This window comes from Nomascus leucogenys, chromosome 3 (assembly GCF_006542625.1).
Source record: "Nomascus leucogenys isolate Asia chromosome 3, Asia_NLE_v1, whole genome shotgun sequence".
Lineage (NCBI taxonomy): Eukaryota > Metazoa > Chordata > Mammalia > Primates > Hylobatidae > Nomascus > Nomascus leucogenys.
This window is the reverse complement of record NC_044383.1, coordinates 26,724,308-26,746,808: the sequence shown is the minus strand read 5'-3', so window position 1 is coordinate 26,746,808 and position 22,501 is coordinate 26,724,308. Positions and strand designations below refer to the sequence as shown.

Below are 22,501 nucleotides of genomic sequence, written 5' to 3'. Positions count from 1 at the left end.
CAGCCCTCTTTAAACTCTTAAAGCCTTTGTCATCTGTACAATCCACTCTACTACCTTACGTTATTTAATTGCATCCCTGAGCTGGGATGGTAAACTCCGTAAGAGCAAAGTGAGGTTCATGCTTCTTTTATATTCATCTTTATGCTTGCAGAGAACAAGGCACGAGCCAGGTGTTCAATAAAACATGTCAATTAATTTCTTCTTAATATTATACCCCCAAATTTCATCAATAGTTCTGACTGGCCAGTAGTACTTAAGATACATGCTGAATATATCAAATCTATAATAAGGTGAATTTTAGTTCTATTAATTCAATATTAATAATGTCACCACTGCCCATTTATTGATTTTATAAGCAAGACAGGAAGAAAGTTTATTGCAACTGAAAATAAATTACATTATTACATAAAAACTGTAATTCAAATAGGTCATGAGGATTTTTTTTTTTTTTTTAATGGATTCTCGCTCTGTCACCAGGCTGGAGTGCAGTGGCGAGATCTCGGCTTATTGCAACCTCCACCTCCCTGGTTCAAGTGATCCTCCTGCCTCAGCCTCCCGAGTAGCTTGGACTACAGGCACACACCACCAGGCCCAGCAAATTTGTGTATTTTTAATAGAGACGGGGTTTCACCATGTTGGCCAGCATAGTCGCGATCTCTGGACCTCATGATCCGCCTGCCTCGGTGGGATTACAGGTGTGAGCCACCGCCTCCGGCTGGACTTTTTTAGGATTTAATTAGTATAGTAAGATATCAGTGGAAATTAACATGTTTTACGAGTCAAAATAGACACTCTTAATCATTTAAATCTGAAAACTACGCCAAGATACGCATTGTGAGCTTGTGGACACTAGGTTCTCATAGTACATACACTGAAAGACTGTTTTCATCTTCCTTTCCCCTTCTCCTTTGACAAATATGTGCATCTCTGTGAAACCTTCCTAGTATCCAAAGATACAGTTCTGTGTACATAGCTATCATGATACGTAAGTACTGTGCTGTAAGAGATTGTTTATACATTCATCTCCTCAACCAGACTCTGCAATCATTAAGAGCAAGAATAACGTCTTATATTTCTATTTCCCAGTTCTTAAAAAAGATCTGGAACAAAATAGGCATTTAATACCTTCTGGTTGAGTTGACAAAAGACAGCGTAAGGCACGGCCATATAATTTGGAACAGTTAAGAAGAGTAACAATGAGACTAACATTTGTTGAATGCTTGCTAGGTCTCAGACACTGTTCTTTGCTGGTTTTGACTCTTTATTTCCCACAACTACTTTAGGATACTGACACAATCATTATATTTTAGTTTGGAGAGGAGAAAACTGTGTCATGCAGGGGTTTACAACAAATAAACCAACAAATAAAATGTCTAAGGGCACACAATTGGTATGTAGCTTAGCTGGAATTTAAGGCCAGGTCGCCTGGCTCCAGGGTCCATTATATTAAATACTGTTCCACAACTAATGACGCCGCTGAGCAAAAATTCATAATGACCACCTTCAAATAACAAAGTGTATCTCTGCAGTGACAGGAAATAGGTGCTGAGTTGGTGTAACTGACGAGTGCAGAAAATACAAGGTATACATATAAATACAAGAGATCACTGCACAGTGGTATGAGGGAGTAGCTGAGAGAGAGAGCATTAAAAGGACAAAAATCCATTAAGTGTGGGCAGCAGCGATGATATTTGAATCTGCTGCAGGGGAGCTGGAGAACCTAGATCTAGGCCTACCACACCCCCACACTTGAGTCATAATTGTGCTTTCCTTCCTGGCAAAACCAATTTCAACCACAGCCATCAACATCTTTTACCCCTTTGAAACCACTCAGGAAGAACAGAAAGATAAGGGTAAATTGTACTCCCTCTGAAAGCCTTAATAAGTTCCTGGTAAATTAGCTCTCCTCTCTCTGAGAGATCTCAAGAGATTCTTAAACTTCTACTGCTGAAAATATTTACAATTTTATTATTTCTTTTTCTTCTACCCTCTGTCTTCATTGTGCTCTTTGTATTAGCATTCTCCCATTACTCTGGTTACTTTAAATTCTTCATAGTAATCTCTGTTGTTTTCTCTCTCTCGGCTTGACCTCTGTATCCTTCCTTCTATGCTTCTTCTCTTATCTGTGAGAGGCTGTGTATTCCAGATATTTTCTTTTTACGTACCTTTTGTTTTTTGGATTCATCCACATTGTCATTTTCTCCACTACAAGCATGTTCATTTCCTGGTGCCAGATGCCGTCAATCAAGGAAACACTTAGCATTCTACTCCCCAAACACACATACTGCCCCAAGCAGCCAGGAAAAGATTTTTCTCTCCAGCTGTTATGTCATATATATCCCATACAGCAGGCCTTTTCACCTATGAGCATCTAAGCCTACTTGTTACCTACAAGCTATAGTTTTTGTTCTGCAAAGCTTAATTTAAGTAGTTGACTTGAAAGGTTGTAAAACAAGAGCACATTAGAGGTCAAGGACCCAGTACAATAGGGAAGTGATGATTGGAGGAACAAAGGGACAAAACCATCAGAAGAAGATCTGGTCAAGGGAAAGGTCAGGTCAGCAAAAGAAATGTCTGAATAGAAACAATTTAGCCCCTGAGGCTGGTGGTGCACTCTTAATTTCTCCAGGGGAGAAATAGTGGTTTTATTAAAGATTCATCCATATTGACTTTGTTTTCATGACAGCACCAGGAGAAAGCTTGGGGCAGTTCTGATACATTGGAGTGAAACATCTCCACCCTAGTAAATATCGTAAATTTCCTGTAGCGGCCAGCATTCATCTCCATCCATCATAAGAGCAGCACAGGCTATTCACTAGAAACAAATGTTCTAGATACAGTATGTCAAACACAAGATGATGGAAACCCCTGAGAAACCACAGGGAGTGTGCTGGAAGCAAACAGACCAGAATGTTGAAAAGACCTCTGACCATTTTCCACAGCAGAGCATAACTTGGAACCAACCAGAAATAATGCATTTGACCTTCATAAAAGGGTAACGGATGGGCACTTAATATTTGGCCAGCCAGACCTCAGAGAAAATGAGCTCTAATAAGGACAGATGATGAGACAAAAATAAATAAATAAGTAGACAGATAACTTTAAAAACAAATTGTTCCCAAAGAAGATTATGCAGATAGTCTATTATGCTTACTTGAAGAATGGTCAGCTTCCAAAAGGTTTCCTTTTGTATCTGAGAATTTCTGATCACTTGGCCACAGAGGCAACGTATTTTCCAAGAACCACTCAGTGATAATAAAACACATGCAGTTTCCAGATCAATCTTCATAATATTTATAGAGTAATTTAGGCTATCATTACCTTGATTAATTTCATTTGTTACAAAGGTATAAAACCAAAAGATAGAGTTCTATTTTTTGATGAAAAAAGCATTATCTAAACTTAGAAGAGATTTATAGGTGGACCTATCTATTACCTTTCTACCTATTTATTGAGCTAGCTAAATACCTGTATCTTTTAAAAATACATAAATGTAGCTAATACAATTTTGAATTACAATGTCAATAACATATAAACTTGATCACCATACAGATATAACTTAGTTTTTAAAGTCACCAATTCATGATTAATATGTAATGCATTAGATGCTTCTTATATGTGACAGACATAACACCTTACAAATGAAGAATAACAAATATGTTAATTAAGCAGGAAGCTTCTTTCTATCAAAAAAGTACTTTGTACTAGGTAGGGCATGGTGGCTCACGCCTGCAATCCCAGCACTTTGGGAGGCCGAGGCGGGCAGATCACAAGGTCAGGAGATCGAGACCATCCTGGCTAACACTGTGAAACCCCGTCTCTACTAAAAAGACAAAAAAATTAGCCGGGTGTGGTGGCGGGCGCCTGTAGTCTCAGCTACTCGGGAGGCTCAAGCAGGAGAATGGCGTGAACCTGGGAGGCGGAGCTTGCAGTGAGCTGAGATCGTGCCACTGCATTCCAGCCTGGGCGACAGAGCAAGACTCCATCTCAAAAAAAAAAAAAAAAAGTACTTAGTACTACTTAATACCACATGAAGTAAAACAGTAAACCACCAGTTAACCTGATCAGTTCTGAGAACCAGGCAAATTAGCAGATATGGGGGACAAGAAAAGATAGGAGGAAGGAAAAAGTAAGTTTTGGAATGTATGCATTGATCAGAATTTATTGCCTGAATCTGATTTATCATTAATTAATTTATTTTTTACTACATCAGTGTTAGATAGACACAGATAATATCCCAGAAAAATCAAGTAGGTACTTACTGTGTAATGTAACATATTGTATTAAAATTTAAGAGTGTAGTGCTATTAGCATTTTTAAATTTATGAATGTTATAATAGGTGCTTTGATTTATATAAACTAATATAGGATATATGGCAATTTCAGGTATAGGTCAGTGTACAGAGAGAAGAGTGTCTTAGAACAGTGTTGTTTTTCTCTATGTTCCAAAGAGCCCACGAGTTCCAGAGGCTTCTGCAGGGACTTCTTGGAGTGACGAGGGGTTGTGGAGTGGGCACTGCTCCTGGCACTCTAACCCTGTTTCAAAGAGAGCATTCTGCACTTACTATTCTGTAGCTCATTTGAAACCCAGGGGATAACTGTTGGAAAATCACTCCGAGTAAAAAGACAGATGCAGCATGCTTTCTTGGATTTTATATTTTTAATGCTCAAGAAGAAAACAGAACAACGCTTCATGGATTGAAACAGTATAAACACTCAGCGGTACCCAAAAAAGGATCAAAGGAGAGGACCTTTCCCTTTGGCCATCATTCCTCAGGTGAAGTGTAGGGAAGTAAGGATTTACTTACTACAAGTCACTTTTATTGAAGTTTGGAAAATGCCACTTCCACTACGTCTCTGAATTCATGAGTGGCATTTTTTTTTTCTTTCTTTTTTTTTTTTTTTTTTTTTCGGAGTCTTGCTCTGTTGTGCCCAGGCTGGAGTGCAGTGGTACAATCTCGGCTCACCGCAACCTCCACCTCCCAGTTTCAAGTGATTCTCCCACCTGTCTTCCAAGTAGCTGGGATTACAGGCACTTGCCACCGCACCCAGCTAATTTTTTGTATTTTTAGTAGAGACAGGGTTTCAGCATATTGGCCAGGCTGGTCTCAAACTCCCGACCTCAGGTGATCCACCCACCTCGGCCTCTCAAAGTGGTGGGATTACAGGTGTAAGCCACCGCTCCTGGCCCATTTCTTTATGAATGAAACATATATTCTTTTTTAAAAGATTAGAGGCAAATGGATGATCTTGTGTACAAAGGGACAGATGAAAGAGTTAGGGTGGAATGAGCAAGTGTTGCTTGTCCACCAAGGGAATGTCAGGCACCCCCTTTGATGTATTATACAATACGCTAGCTCCTCTTGGCCTCGATAGATAATGTCAAGTGAGTGCTATGCAAAGTCCTGGCATTTTAAATATTAATCATGTTCTTCTTGGTTAGAACAGACAAAATTATACATTATGACCTAGAAATGACTAAAACCTACAGAGATTCTTTACTGTTCTTGTTTACTCACTTGAAATACTTAAATTTATAGTTAGAGAAAATAAAGGAGTCAAAGCTGATTTCACAGAGCATTTCATTTAAGTTTCAGCCTAGGAGTCCAAAAGCGAACCAAAGTTCAATTCAAATATTCAGTCATGTATTGGACACCTACTGTATATCAAAATCCTATGCTCAGCACATTAAAGAATACGTAACTGATTAAGGCACTTTATGCCATCTAGGACCTTGCATTCTAAAGGGAGTATTAAACATGGTCAAGAACAACTAGAATCAGAAGTGAGAGTAAAGTGCTAGAAAAAAGAAAACAGATGTCTTGGAGATAAGATGGAGTGAGCAAGTCTCATTAGGGAAATTGATTAACTTTTATGGAAGAGGTGGCATTTAAGATTTACTTTCAAGGTCTAATGATCTTAGCTTATCATTCCCCAGCTGCACGTAACTTCAGACAAGTCACTAAACTCTCTGGGACTCAGTTTCCATATCTGTTAAAGAGTAGAATTTTAATATCCCCAAAATCTTTTAGATTCAGATTCAATGATACATGATTCTTCCTAAGAGAAGGTGGTGGATCCTATCAACCATTCCTCTTTGCTGTCCTCCAAAGTCACATACATGGGCCTGGTGTGGTGGCTCACGCTTGTAATCCCAGCACTTTGGGAGGCCGAGGCGGGTGGATCACCTGGGGTCAGGAGTTCAAGACCAGCCTGGCTAACATGGTGAAACCCCGTCTCTACCAAAAATACAAAAATTAGCCAGGTGTGGTGGTGCAAGCCTTTAGTGCCAGCTACTCAGGAGGCGGAGGCAGGAGGATCGCTTCAACCCAGGAGGTGGAGGTTGCAGTTGTGCCACTGTACTCCAGCCTGGGCAAGAGCAAGACTCCATTTCAAAAAAGAAAAAGGCCAGGTGTGGTGGCTCACACCTGTAATTCCAGCACTTTGGGAGGCCGAGGCAGGTGGATCATGAGGTCAAGAGTTCAAGACCAGCTTGGCCAAGATGGTAAAACCCCATATCTACTAAAAATATGAAAATTAGCTGGGTGTGGTGGTAGATGCCTGTAATCCCAGCCGCTTGGGAGGTTGAGGCAGAGAATTTTTTGAACCTGGGAGGTGGAGGTTGCAGTGAGCTGAGATTGTGCCACTGCACTCCAGCCTAGGCAACAGAGTGAGACTTCATCTCAAAAAAAAGAGAAAAGTCACATACGTGATACACAAAGTACTCAACCAAATGACAAAAGGAATTAAGCATGCTCAGATATAAAGAGACAAGAAGTCAATAATCAAACCCTTATTTATATAAAGAGACAAGAAGTCAATAATTAAACCCTTATTTAGAAAGTGCCACATACAACAGGGTAATTAAAACTTAAATATCTGGAGAAAACACAGCATTTAATGCTGCTATGTACCAAGAGACCCATAGGAATGACCAATGTATTCTGAGGAGCTAGGGTCCTGTTTATAGAATAAAAGTCTTGGAAGAGTCTCTCAGCAGGAATGATGTAAATTAAGTGGTGATAACACAGAAATGAGAAAAAAACTGGAGTGTGAAGGGGGTGCAGAAAACATAAAGAACAAATGCTGTCTACGTTTTTTCTTTGCTAGAATATAGTGTGCTGAGACCACAAGGATAAAACAACTAAAAGAATTGGCTTTTCCAAGTAAAAAACCAAAACAAAACACTTCTTTTTTTCTTTTATTCCCCGGTGAATTCCACTACGGGTTTTATATTCTTTAAACCTTGAAGATGTTACACGATCCCTTGTGAAGGTCGAACAGCTCAGGTTGGTTGGGGGTGATGGGAAAGGTATGGCTGATAAAGACACACAGAGTATATATAAGTTTTATTTTTAGGCAGAATACACATCAACTCAGAGAACTTGAGAGTGAAATTGAGATTTCAACTTTTTTTTTTTTTTTTTTTTTGAGATGGAGCCTCGCTCTGTGGCCCAAGCTGGAGTGCAGTGGCGTGATCTCAGCTCACTGCAACCTCCGCCTCCCAGGTTCACACCATTCTCCTGCCTCAGCCTTCCGAGTAGCTGGGACAACAGGCACCCACCACCACGCCTGGCTAATTTTTTTGTATTTTTAGTAGAGACGGGGTTTCACCACGTTAGCCAGGCTGGTCTCAATCTCCTGACCTCGTGATCCGCCCGCCTCGGCCTCCCAAAGTGCTGGGATTACAGGCGTGAGCCACCGCGCCCAGCCAAGTTTTTTTTTTTTTTCTTTGCTACATTTGTATTAGTTCTTCCCATCACCTTCTGCATCCCAGCTGTTCCTTTCCAGTAAAGGTTAAATCATCTTTTCTTATAGCAGACTGTATGTGACTAATACACCTCTGCTGACACAAACAAGCCTTGGGATTTATCATGAACTGGGGTGGGAGGAACTGCTCTCCCTCTGAGACATGGTGACAGATAGCCAGCCTGCCTCTCCTCTGGCACTGGGACCACTCAGCCTTTTCTTCTGGGCCAACCTCATGTATCAGTGGCCAGATGCAGGTTTCCTTTGAAAGAGACTGAACAATCTAGGCTAATACCTAGGACCCCTCTTTGTATCTCTTAGTCAAGATTTCTTACACTGACACATGTTGAGATTACAGTTTTTACTGTAACAGACCTAGCCAAGGAAAGCTGCTGTAATTTACAGCAGGCTTGCAGGGAAACAGCCAATGGATGATCATTAATTCAAACTGTAAATAAGATCCTGCTTTATTCTGGACTCTGATCCCCGGTAGTGCCCCTAACAAGCTGCCTGCAAAGGCAAGGCATGAAGCCTGCTGTTTCCAACATGATGATTGAAGAACTGCTCTTGTCCACACAAATGGCTAAAAATAGCTATAAGAATGTGAAGGCAAAAAAGGTTTCGGGGAATGCAGAGAGTTACCCTGATGTTGTCAGTTTTATTCCAGTTGCTCTCACTAGTGTGAAAAGCAGAGAGAAGTATCTGGTACAAAAGATTCTGACTTGCTAGATAGCACCCCGGGGACCTGAGAGAATACATACAACTTTTTAAAGGAGTCTGCCCTTTTCACTGGAGGATAGCTTAAGTCCTAGAAGAATTGGAGCAAATGTGAGCACTGCCTTTGTTCTGCATAATTAACAGAGCCTGAAATTTCTTTCTTCTTTTTGTTTTAACATAAATTCTCATTGATTGGAGAAAATATATTCACACTTCAAATGTTGTGCAAGTACTATCTCTTTGATTCAATTATGTCCTTTGGGTGGGTGGAGCACATATTTCATGGTGATAAATTCACCTTATAAGTAGAAAAACTGTGCACAAATATACTGCCATGTCAACTTTATTGATTTGTGTACCACTGTTAAGACCTTCATCGTCCTCCAATATTTCTTAAATCTATCAGCATCTCAGAAAGTGACCATGAAGGCCTCATTTATCTATAGAGGAAAAGATCCCTTCCTTTAGGTTCACTCATAACATTGTGATTTAAACAGCTCAGGACCACCTCTGCTCTGAAGGGTAACAGTCCCAGAGAAAGCCATTCCCTCATAGTCATGCACAGGGACTTCTCTTTTTCTAGAACTAGGGTGTGTCAAGTCTTAAGAACAGTAAAATGCCCATGGCTAAATGCCCTTTTAAACGTCCTTCAGGTAACTATGGACTAATTATGCAGCCTGATTCATGGTATATTGACTTGAGTGGATTTGATGGTTAGGCTCTTTGCTGTATTATTACCTCTCTGCTTCCCTTCCAGTCTTAGCAGCTATATCTGGACTTGAGCATCTCACTACTTAAGTCCTGCTCCTGAAAACAATCCTGAAGTTTCTGGATCATCACCATATATTCTGCAGCTACAGAAAAGCCTATAGTTAGATTTGACATTTGGCATATTTTTTTTTTCATGTTTCTCTCTAACAGCACCAATGAAACAGAGACTATCATTGATTACTCTGAGGTCTCGTCCAGGCATAAATTTCTTCCATTTTCCTGTATTACTTTACAAATGGAGAAAATGTAAATGATTCACCCGGAGTCACCTGTTAGGTGGAAGTAGATTCAAGGCAAGGACTTAGATTTCTGAATCTTAGTTCAGGGATCTTTCAATTACAAAACGTCATGCCACATTTAGTACTAGAATATAGGACCTCTGAGGATGAGTTGCTGGCTTATTTCTCTTTATATCCTACAGTGCATAGCACATTGCCTAGCACACAGTTTGTTGACTGTTAAATTAAATTTGCTAAAAATGTGAACTAGAAGAAAAATCAAGAGAGATTGTAAACATCAATACAAAGCCAACAAACAATTAAATTTCATTATAAAAATAAAAGATATAACTTCAGTTCCTTAATTTGGGACTGCATACAGCAGATCAAAATTGTTTAGATGTAATTGTTGATGAAGTAACCAGCCAGTAAAGGGAAGATAGGAATGTTTGGGTATAGTTCTAAATTTGTGAGGTTGACATTATTGGTTGTGTGGTACTGTGGCCATCAGCCATACACAGCTATATCAATTTAAATTAATTAAAATTAAATGAAATTTAAAATCCAATTCCTCAGTAACACTAGCCATATTTCAAATACTCAAAAGCCATAAATTGTTAATGTCTAAAGTACAGGAAAGCTTAGAAGAAAATTTCTATCATCAAGTTCTGCTGGACACTGCAGGAAGAAAAAAGAATGAAGTGAAGAGAAAACATTAATTAAGCTTTTACTATTCTGTGCTAAGCACTTGAAATGTCTAATTTCATATAATCCTTACAACTTCCCGCAGGAGGTACGTAGGTAGGTACTATAACTCTCCCCCTTTTAAACTGAATCCTACTGTGCTTGGAGAGATTAAGTAAGTCACCATGCTTATATACTTTGTAATCAGTTTAGCTGGGTTTTCTCTCTTCTTCTTACTCCAGAGTCTACGCTCAGCTGAAAAGTTATGACGTTTCTACTGAAGAACTTGAAATGCTTACAGCCAGAGTGAACATTACACTTTATATTAGTGGTTCTTAATCCTAGATACCTATCAAAAGCATCTGGGGGGCTTTATCAAGATATAGTTACCTGAGCCCTAATCCAGAGCAACAGTGGTGGGGCTAGAGCTTGCACATTTGGGGACCACTTTTGACATGCAGCCAGAATTGAGAGTGTACCTTCTGACATGCAGCCAGAATTGAGAGTGATTGCTTAAGAGATATTTTCATCACCTTCCATATTCCAGATGGCAAAATGCAGACCCTACCCAAGGTCACTAACAGTAGCGAATGAAAAATCTGAGATGAGAACATAGACATCAGTGCTACCTTCATAACACATTATGGTTTAGGGTATGTTAATGAATGACACGTTTCTATTTCCTGATTAATACTATTAGTTCATGTAACCTATGTACTACTTAGCAATTGTATGTCAGAATTCAGAATTTGATAATGCAAGTTTATAAAAACAAAGGTATAGATGTAGTACCACTCCCATTCAGGGACAAATAAATGTCTTCCTCATTTAAAAGGAATATTTTCTTCCTAAAAAATGACATATCTGAGGAGTAGATAAGCTCTCTTAATAGGAAATGTATGACATAGTGCAAAGAGTATGACTGCTAACCAAGACACCTTAATTCTAGCCCTAATTATGGCCGTAACTCTGCAATGGGCACAAACTATTTCTTTCCTCTGAATCTCAGTTTTCTTATCCGTAAAATAACGGTGTTGTACATGATGATCTCCAAGGCTTCTTGCAGCTAAGATCCATGCTCGGAAGAGACTAATCTTATCACTCTTTCCAAGCTACTCTATTCTGCTAAATGCACTGCATTCATCCTGACATTTGTGTGCAGACTGAACAAACTTTAAAAATGAAACTTCCTATCTGCTGTAGGACAATGCATTCACTTACATTCTAGTTAATCTATTTGTTCCATGTCAAGGAAAAACTGGGACATCAGATGAAAATCCATCTTTTCTGCTGTCTTGTCAAGACTCATTCTGATTCTTGCAATTGACTGGTCAGAACTCTTAGTAGAGAGTCAGCAGCATCCACCCAACAAGACTCATTCTTTGTAGCTGCCTTTCAGAAATGGTAATGATCTACCTATCCCTCGCCCTCTTACATTCACAGCTGCTGATCTGAAAATTATGATGTGTCAGACATTTTACAACCTTAACATCCATCAACCCATCTTTACATTTCTAATCCCAGCTTAACTGTAATGGATTTTTAGGTAGCTAGAGAGGTTAGCCAACCAAGACAGAAGTCACATCATGAATGAGTAGCATGCTGAATATACATTTCTTACCTTACGCTTGTTGGTAGGACACACATAGAGATAGCTCAAAATGGTTTTCAAACCAACTTTATCATTCAGCTTCTCATAGGTTGTTCCATAATCGGTTGACCTATAATTCAAAAACAGCATTAATGAGGACAGAAGTATACGTCATTTGGCTGCTTGTCAGTATAATGCATGCTTTACATAGTAGAATGGCTCTCAGGAGGTTTCTCAATGATTCATGTGGTATATAATGATGCTTAATTATGTACACAGTAGCATCATGTGAGTGGTTAAAATTTGCATTTAAATTGAATTGGTAAAAATTAAAACTCCATCTCTCTACTGCTCCTTAATGTACGCACATTGCATAAAGAATGTGGTTAATTTAAAAAGATTAAGAGATGAGGGTGTCCCTTGATTTGACCAAAGAAGTAAAGAGTTTTTAGTCAGATATGACATTTCCAAACTTTTACTTTATGTTTGGCACAGCAGAAAAGCAGGTTCTCCTGATTTATCTACAAATTGTGTTTTCTTCCATGAGTCAGGGAATATATGGTGGGTCAGTCCCTTCAAAGGTCAGTCAGTCTTTTCTGAGAGCAAGAAAATGTCTCAATAATAAGTGAGATTTCATGAATTTCATACTCCATAGCCTTTTCCAGTGTTAAGCAATCCTGAGTCAGGAGGACATGACTTCTCGACACTGACTCTGTTTTTCCTATAGAGTCTCTCAACTTTAGCCATTGGTCATAAATTATTCACTCAGATTAAATAAATTGCTTTTAATTACCTTCTCTAAGAAGGTCTACTCTATTTCAGAATTTTAATCTTATTATATCATCATGACAACTATGTACAGTAGGGATTATTATCTGTCTTTGATGAAAATGGCTGAACTTCAGTGACTTGTTCAAAGAAATTAAAAAAATTTCCTGATAAATGGACAGCTAGAAATTGAATTCAGATATTTTAGCCTAAGCCCCATGTTGCTTTCATTATACCTCAGCTTTTTTTTTTTCTTTTTTTTTCCTTTTTTTTTTTTTTTTTTGAGACAGAGTCTCGCTCTGTCGCCCAGGCTGGAGTGCAGTGGCACAATCTCGGCTCACTGCAAGCTCCACCTCCCGGGTTCACGCCATTCTCCTGCCTCAGCCTCCCGAGTAGCTGGGACTACAGGCGCCTGCCACCACGCCCGGCTAATTTTTTTGTGTGTGTTTTTAGTAGAGACGGGGTTTCACTGTGGTCTCGATCTCCTGACCTGGTGATCCGCTCGCCTTGGCCTCCCAAAGTGCGGGGATTATAAGCGTGAGCCACTGCGCCTGGCCTTTTTTTCTTTTTTTAAAAAAAAATTTTTTTTAAGAATATAGATTTGGGCACAGTGGCTCACACCTGTAATACCAGCACTTTGGGAAACCAAGATGGGTGAATCACCTGAGGTCAGGAATTCGAGACCAGCCTGGCCAACATTGTGAAACTCCTTCTCTATCAAAAATACAAAAATTAGCCTGGCCTGATGGCACACGCCTGTAGTCCGAGCTACTTGGGAGGCTGAGGCACAAGAATCACTTGAAACCAGGAGGCGGAGGTTGTGGTGAGCTGAGATCACACCACTGCACTCCAGCCTGGACCACAGAGCAAGACTCTATTTCAAAACAAAAGAAGTCCAGGCACAGTGGCTCACACCTGTAATCTCAGCACTTTGGGAGGCTGAGGCAGGCAGGTCATGAGGTCAGGAGTTTGAGACCAGCCTGACCAACATAGTGAAACCCTGTCTCTACTAAAAATACAAACATTAGCCAAGCATGGTGGCAGGCGTCTATAATCCCAGCTACTCGGGAGGCCAAGGCAGGAGAACTGATTAAAGCCGGGAGGTGGAGGTTGCAGTGAGCCAAGATCGTGCCACTGCACTCCAGCCTAGGCAGAGCCTTGTCCAGAGCAAGACTCCATCTCACAAAAAATAAATAAATAAAAAGGAGATAGACATAAAATGATGTAAAATTTCCTCTCAGCTTTCTTTTCTTAGGAGATTGTTGATAAAAAACATTCATTCATTCATTCATTCATTCATTCATTCATTCATATTTGTAGTGCTCCTAAGACATACCAGACAGTGTTGCTAAGTGCAAGGACATAGCACACAGCCTCTACTCTCAAACAATTTTATTTGAAAGAAAGAAATATAAACAAATATTTATAATATGTTAAGTGCAAAGATAGAGATAAGAGTTAACAATGTTTAGAAATTAAAGTTGATTTAATTAGAAAAACACAAAAATTGTAATCATCTTAATTGATTTCTGAAACTGGTAAAAGTTACAAATTCCTATAGGCCATATCAACTAAGCAGAATTGTGTGTTAACAACCTCACTACCATCCATTCAGTATACACGGTGGACCAAACACTGGAGCAAGAAAGCTGCATAAAAGTGATCCTGGAACTAGGAATTAAGGATTTATTCTGGCTGGAGATTCAAGATATTTCTTCCTAAAATTTATACACAGATGGCAAACAGAAAATGGTCAACACTTTAGAGGATTTAGATGCCATTCCTAATCGCTGAGGAACAAAGTACTGCACAAAACTTCTTGAAAGAACTATGAACCCTGAAAATGGGTAAGTTTAGAAAACAAAATTAGAAAGAGCATCATAGACTAGATGTTACCTTTGTAACAAAAATATATACCTGGCTTATTTCAGGACCAGTCTCTGCACTACTAGAATCAAACACACATTAGCTTGATAGTCAAGAATATTTGAGGAGCATTCCAGAACTATTTCACGGATATCTTATTAATGAATCACAACAAAACTTCTTAACATCTTCCTTCCAAATCTTTTTTCTACAAAATTCATAGCTTATTTGAAGGAATTCCCTGGTATTCTCTAAGAAATATCTAAGATTTCTTTCCTAGCCCAGTACACTTTTTTTTTTTTTTTTTTTTGAGACGGAGTCTCACTGTGTCACCCAGGCTGGAGTGCAGCTCGGTGATCTCGGCTCACAGCAACCTCCGCCTTCTGGGTTCAAGCAATTCTCCTGCCTCAGCCTCCCGAGTAGCTGGGATTATAGGCACACATAACACATCCAGCTAATTTTTGTATTTTTAGTAGAAATGGGGTTTCACCATGTTGGTCAGGCTGGCCTTGAACTCCTGACCTTAGGTGATCCACCCACCTCATCCTCTCAAAGTGTTGGGATTACAGGCGTGCGCCAAGGCACCCAGCCCCTAGTCCACTCTTGGTGTTTTGTCTTTTTTTCCATTCTTATCTTAACCTCCTGAGTCAACATTCTCTTTCTTGTGTGTCTCCCGCATCTTGGTAGCCTTATTCTACTGAGAGGTGACAGCGTGCTGGCAGTCCTCACAGCCCTCGCTCGCTCTCAGCGCCTCCTCTGCCTGGGCTCCCACTTCGGTGGCCCTTGAGGAGCCCTTCAGCCCACTGCTGCACTGTGGGAGCCCCTTTCTGGGCTGGCCAAGGCGGGAGCCGGCTCCCTCAGCTTTCAGGGAGGTGTGGAGGGAGAGGCGGAGAGCGGGAACCGGGGCTGCGCACGGCGCTTGCGGGCCAGCTGGAGTTCCGGGTGGGCATAAGCTTGGGGGGCCCCGCACTCGGAGCAGCCGGCTGGCCCTGCCGGCCCTGGGCAATGAGGGACTTAGCACCCAGGCCAGCAGCTGTGGAGGGTGTACTGGGTGCCCCAGCAGTGCCAGCCCACTGGCACTATGCTCAATTTCTTGCCAGGCCTTAGCTGCCTTCCCGTGGGGCAGGCCTCAGAACTGCAGCCTGCCATGCCTGAGCCTTCCCCCGCCTCCATGGGCTCCTGTGCAGCCCGAGCCTCCCCGACGAGCGCCACCCCCTGCTCCACGGCGCCCAGTCCCATCGACCACCCAAGGGCTGAGAAGTGCGAGCCCACGGCGCAGGACTGGCAGGCAGCCCCGGTGCAGGATCCACTGGGTGAAGCCAGCTGGGCTCCTGAGTCTGGTGGAGATGTGGAGAACCTTTATGTCTAGCTCAGGGATTGTAAATACACCAATCGGCACTCTGTATCTAGCTCAGGGTTTGTGAACACACCAATTAGCACCCTGTGTCTAGCTCGAGGTTTGTGAATGCACCAATTGACACTCTGTATCTAGCTGCTCTGGTGGGGCCTTGGAGAACCTTTGTGTCAATACTTTGTATCTGATGTGATGGGGACATGGAGAACCTTTATGTCTAGCTCAGGGATTGTAAACGCACCAATCAGCGCCCTGTCAAAACAGACCACTCAGATCTACCAATCAGCAGGACGTGGGTGGGGCCAGATAAGACAATAAAAGCAGGCTGCCTGAGCCAGCAGTGGCAACCCGCTCGGGTCCCCTTCCACACTGCAGAAGCTTTGTTCTTTCGCTCTTTGCAATAAATCTTGCTACTGCTCACTCTTTGGGTCCACACTGCTTTTATGAGCTGTAACACTCACCGCAAAGGTCTGCAGCTTCACTCCTGAAGCCAGTGAGACCACGAGCCCACCAGAAGGAAGAAACTCCAAACATATCTGAACACCAGAAGGAACAAACTCTGGACACGCCGCCTTTAAGAACTGTAACACTCACTGCGAGGGTCCGCGGCATCATTCTTGAAGTCAGTGAGACCAAGAACCCACCAATTCCGGACAAACTACCTCCTTTTATTGTATAGTTTCTTTTCTATTCATTATTCTGAACAATACAAGTTCCAGAACACAAAAAAACAGATGCAAAATCTACCTGGGGGCAGGGGATGGTGGGAGAAGAATGAAACGTGTAAATACTGCTACATTAATAAATTTAGCGTGATGATAGGTGGAAATCAGTAAGACTACATGAGAGACGAGAGAATGGTTCAATTTTCCTAGTGGAATAATGAAAAAAGAGACTAAAGGCTGGGCGCAGTGGCTCACGCTTGCAATCCCAGCACTTTGGGGGGCCGAGGCGGGCGGATCACGAGGTCAGGAGATCGACACCACAGTGAAACCCCGTCTCTACTAAAAATACAAAAAATTAGCTGGGCGTGGTGGCGGGCGCCTGTAGTCCCAGCTGCTCGGAGAGGCTGAGGCAGGAGAATGGCGTGAACCTGGGAGGCAGGGATTGCAGTGAGCCGAGACTGCGCCACTGCACTCCAGCCTGGGTGACAGAGCAAGACTCCGTCTCAAAAAAAAAAAAAAAAAGAAAAAAGAGTAAAAAAGTAGGAACTAGTCTATAGAGAGTGTGATGAGTTTCTTATAATTTCTATTAACTTGATCCCTGAGCTACTCGATGACTATTTTTACATTTAAAAAAACAAGCCATAGAAAGGCAAATGAGGATTATATTATAAGGATGCTACATACAATCATCCTTATTTGCATGTGTGTGTGTTTGTGTGGGTGGGTGAGTGGGTGCATATTAAACTCTAATCCCAATGGGACAAGATGACAATAGAGTGACTTAGTCAGATTTATATTAGCAACATTTTTTTCAGAAAGCTTACACTGTGTTATTGGACATTTTTATCTTATTGTAACATAATTCATCCACCAATCCAGATCCCTCAAGGTATCTATCATTATTTTTTGGTGCCATCTCTTGTTTCTTGATTTTACAAAGCTCAGAAGTTAACCCAAATTTTGATAATTCTCCACCCGAGCAGAATTGCATATTTAAATACCATGGCTTTGTAATAAGCAATTGATAGAGAGAAAATGATGCATTTTCACACATCCAAGTGGTATAGATTAGCGGTTGTCCAAGGGTGTCCCAAAGAACTAGAATTAGATAGAGTGTTGACAAGTTTCATCGGTAGAACCAACAATCAGCTGGCGTACATTGCTATGGTGGTACAGAAGTAAAAATAGTAAATACTTTCAAACCAGTTGATAAATAGTTACTGCACCAAGTTCTCTGAGTAGCTGTTCCTGCGAGCCTTATCACCTATGGTCTCTCACTCAGGGGCCTCTCAAGTTTCCTCACAGTCTAGCAATCAAAAGATTGAGGCCTGGCACAGCAGACATCCTCAAAAAACTTGCTCCAGCACCAAGACCAACACACCTGTGCTGATCTGTCGATGCCTTTGCCAATCAGGCTGCTCCCCAGTGGGGGACACAGTGACCTTGGGTTGGCACTGCGTCATGAAAGGCAATTTCTTTCTTTTGTTATTATTATTATTATTTTTTTGAGATGGAGTCTCGTGCTGTCGCCCAGGCTGGAGTGCAGTGGCGCGATCTCGGCTCACTGCAAGCTCCGCCTCCCGGGTTCACACCATTCTCCTGCCTCAGCCTCCCGAGTAGCTGGGACTACAGGCACCTGCCACCATGCCCGGCTAATTTTTTGTATTTTTAGTAGAGACGGGGTTTCACCGTGTTAGCCAGGATAGTCTTGATCTCCTGACCTTGTGATTCACCCACCTCGGCCTCCCAAAGTGCTAGGATTACAGGCGTGAGCCACCGCGCCCGGCCACGGAAGGCAATTTCTAGTGCCCATTTGTAAGCCCTGATTCACAGCTAAGAGATGCTTCCAGTTCTAGTCGCACATTTATGGGAGCCATAGTCTCCTATGGACATGAGCTCCAAAAGAGCAGAGGATGCTTTTTGCCCAACAAAGAGGTTGGGCAGCAGACTGGCTGGTGAGCCGATGTGCTGGTTAAGTATTTTAACTATCATCCCTAGGTATGGGAGAGGACATTTTCCAAGAACAAAAAATATTGAGAAATATATGATTAGTCAACATTTAATGTTCCTTTACTTCATAACTTTTCACAAACTATATTATTCTAATATACATTGTACCTCTTAAAAGCATATTTCATGCGACATTTTCCCAACATATTTGACGATAGGATCCATTCTTGAGGGATATCTAATGAGATTAGTGTTCTGAGAAACACACTTGGGGAAGCATAAGATCAAAGACAAAGAAAGAAAAAGAAAGGTATGGATCTTAATTTCATAAGAAAGAGGAACTATAAAAGTATCTTAAATGAAAATTGCAAACAGAAATGCCAGCCTGTACTAACCATAAAGTGACTACTGTTGTAATAGAAAAACAAAAAACAAAAAAAGGAAAGGATCTTAAAATGTGTATCTTAAATAGTCATAATTAAGATGCGACATATGCAGCCTTGAATTCTTTACTTGTATCATTTAAAAAAAATCATTTCAAAGCAAGCATTTTTATTTTCAGGCTTTGTTTACAGGTTGACGTATCTATAAATGAAAAAGAGAGCTTCTGTCAACACCTATACCGTGCCAGAAGAAGCTAAAAGCTTAACAAAATAAGAATTCCATGAAAATAAATATGCAAGTGATTAAATTAAGGCTTACTTTCTTCTGCTTTTGATCTTTAATCCTTACACTACTGTTTTCACAAATATATCTTAGTGGCTTTTAGAACATTTGAAAGTATGTCTCTATTTAAGTATTTACTATATACATAGAGCTGAAATAAGTTGCTCTGCAGAGTTCAGAAACCACCATCTGAGGCATCCCACGCGCCTTCCAAGAGGTTATAATCTTTTTGAGATGGCAAAATCTCCTATCACGCTTGAGAAAAGGATCAATATAGGATACAGCTAGTTTCCATAGGAGTTGCAGAAATGCAGTGTGTGACTGGAATTCCTTCACTATAATCTTGTGCCATCAAATGGGATCCTAAATAAACACAGAATCATTATAATCTAAATTAACCCATAAGCACAATGACTGGCACAGAAGCAAACTATAAGTGATAGCTTTTGTTACTCATTTTCTAACTTTTTTTCTTGATTGTTTTTGGTGTTCTTTGCTCAATACTTACTAACACCTATAACATGAACCCTCTCAAGGAAAACCCCAACCACTGAAAATAATTTTGAGTTAGGTTGCTTAGAAGAAAAGATATTCATAAAGCAATTACAACATTTTAAAAATGTAGCATAATTTAGTCTATCATATCTCGAAGGATATGTGCTAGTAGTTTTACGTGGTACTTGGATCACAGAGTTAATGGTAAGAACTGGAATATAAGAAATAAAGATTCCACACTCTCCTTCTATAATAATTATGTCAGAATTCCATTTCTGAATAGACCATTATGCTTAAAAATCCTAACAGAAGCTGGGCGTGATGGCTTATGTCTGTAATTCCAGAACTTTGGGAGGCCGAGGTGGGAGGATCAACTGAGGTCGGGAGTTTGAGAACTTCCTGACCAACATGAAGAAGCCCCATCTCTACTGAAAATACAAAATCAGCCGGACATGGTGGCTCGTGCCTGTAATCCCAGCTACTCAGGAGGCTGAGGCAGGAGAAACGCTTGAACCCGGAAGGCGGAGGTTGCGGTCAGTTGAGATCGCGCCATTGCCCTCCAGCCTGGGCAACAAGAGCAAGACTCCGTCTAAAAAAAAAAAAAAAAAAAATCCTAACAGATAACATCATAACAATGAATGCTCCTTGAGTACATACAATGTTATCTGAGCTCTTCACATGTAGAATCCTATGAGATGGACACTGATATTAATATCACATGTTACAAATAAGGAAGACTAAAAAGTGTAACCTGCCTGCTTAAGACTAAAGAACTTGGGAGGTGCACCTGGCGCGGTGGCTCACGCCTGTAATCCCAGCACTTTGGGAGGCCGAGGCGGGCGGATCACGAGGGCAGGAGATCGAGACCATCCGGGCTAACATGGTGAAACCCTGTCTCTACTAAAAATACAAAAAATTAGCTGGGCATGGTGGTGGGCGCCTGTAGTCCCAGCTACTCGGGAGGTTGAGGCAGGAGAATGGCGTGAACCCAGGAGGCGGAGCTTGCAGTGAGCTGAGATTGCGCCACTGCACTCCAGCGTGGGTGACAGACTCGGTCTCAAAAAAAAAAAAAAAATAAAAAGATCTTGGGAGGTGCTGAGTGCGCACTGGCCGGCATCCTTAACTCCATACTGCCATGCCTCTGTCAAAAGCCACCGGGAGAAATCTGCAGTTAAGGAGATGTATTCAGAAAACCTAGTTGAGCATTTTTCAGTAAAAGAAACATTAACTAAAACTCTTTGCGGTTTTATATGGTGTAGACCAAAGCCTGGCTTTTCGTTATACCCATTAAAAGACAGACCTGCCAGGGAAAATTGATTAAATAAAGCAGTTTCAGGTCCACAGCAACACAGGGTGGAAAATAAGTAGTTCTCATATAGCCCATCCCTACACATGCATAGCTTCCCCCATTATCAATATCCTCCTTCAGAGTGTTACATTTGTTACAATCAAAGAACCTATAACGAAGCATAATCATCACCCATAAGCAGAAACTCTCACGAGGATCTATGAGGAAAAGAAGGTATATCCTTTATCTGATCCAGCCTGACTCCTGTGAAGGCTGAAAATATGGACAAAGTGATTGGGCTCAACCAGTTAATGACTTGATGATGCCTTCTCAAGATTAGCAAGATATCTCAGTCTAATAGAAAAAGCAAGTTCTTGAAGAAAAACACAACTGGAATCAGTCACTCACTGTTACCCATTGCAGTGCCTACATGACTTAGTTGGACTCCTAGCCCACTTATGTTGCCCACTGCAATGCCAGTATGTCAAAACTAGATTCCTATTCAGCTTTAACTCTGCTTATTTTTAGCAAACAGGATGTCTGTGGTCAGGAGTTCCTTCCTAGAAATAAACCAGCTGAAGTTAGCAAAATCCACAACTGCAGCTTACTCAACTTCTGAAGAACTTATAGTTTCATTATAATCCAATTTCCATGCTGAATGACACTCCCACCAGTATCATGACAGTTGACAGTTACCATGACAATGACTGGAGGAGACCAAGAAAAAATAGAAAAGAGGCAGCTCCTTGATTCCAGGAAAGTCTCAGTCCCTTCAAAAGAAAAGCATAAATATTCCTCCCCTTGCTCTTCAACCCAACCCCCTATGTTAAAGATACCCTGTATTTGTAACTGCCTGGTTCTCAGGAGCTGGGAAATTAATTTGCGAGCTACGTTCGCACTTCTGCAATTCCATGATGATTGAATAAAGACAGTACTGCTTGACACTCACTTTCAGTTTTGTGTATTGGCTTTTGCAACACCAAACAGGAAAAAGCCCCCTTTGGGGTAACTGAGACCCCCCAATAACATCACTATCTAGTAGGCAGTCAGTGCCCTGGTTTCTACAACAAATAAATCTCTCAGTACTCCACAGAATTTCATGTATAATTTGCATTCCAATTGTCACCTAATAGGATTGCAATATAATTGTGAGCTGCCAGATACCCAATCCCTCTCTTTTCTCTGCCTCCCCCCCACTCCACTCACATTCCAGCCTTGTCCCTTCACTTGGAAAGCTTTTTTCCCAGACACCTAATAGACAACTGTCTTATTGCTTTCTGAACAATGCCCATATTGTATGAAGTGACAGCCTCCCTCACCCACCCCTCAGCACACTCTGCCCTTCCTAGGTGCTTTTATTTTCTGTTCACAATATTTATCCCTATCTGATAGATTTTTACTTATTTTTATTGTGTCTTTCTCCATGGGAACAGGGCTGATGTCTGTTTTGTTCACAGATGTCTTCCTAGCACTCAGAACAGCACCCTAGGCACAGTAGGCACTATTTGCTTTCGACTTCTTCCTAGCCTGATGGATGCTTGCTTTTCTTGTGTTACCCAGTGGACTTCCATGAAAGAAAAATTGAGAAGCTCATATGGTTTGGCAAGGACTTTTGGCTACAATAGCCCCTGCTGTTAGACGATACAATCGGCTGTGTGGAAAGAAGGGACACTAGGATGGTGACTAGGTTCTATGCCCTCTACTTTTTTTTAATTGATA

At 41.1% G+C, this 22,501-nt stretch overlaps 1 protein-coding gene across 3 annotated transcripts in view; it reads right to left on the bottom strand.

Annotated features, from left to right (window-relative positions):
• The window catches only part of SORCS1 (sortilin related VPS10 domain containing receptor 1), a 602,977-nt gene that overhangs the window by 246,677 nt on the left and 333,799 nt on the right, over positions 1-22,501 (bottom strand). For all 3 annotated transcript variants that reach the window (XM_030807336.1, XM_003255446.4, XM_012505615.2), the window contains exon 3: positions 11,761-11,860. In XM_030807336.1, the coding sequence (XP_030663196.1) occupies positions 11,761-11,860 (100 nt within the window). The remainder of the gene's footprint in view (positions 1-11,760; positions 11,861-22,501) is intronic.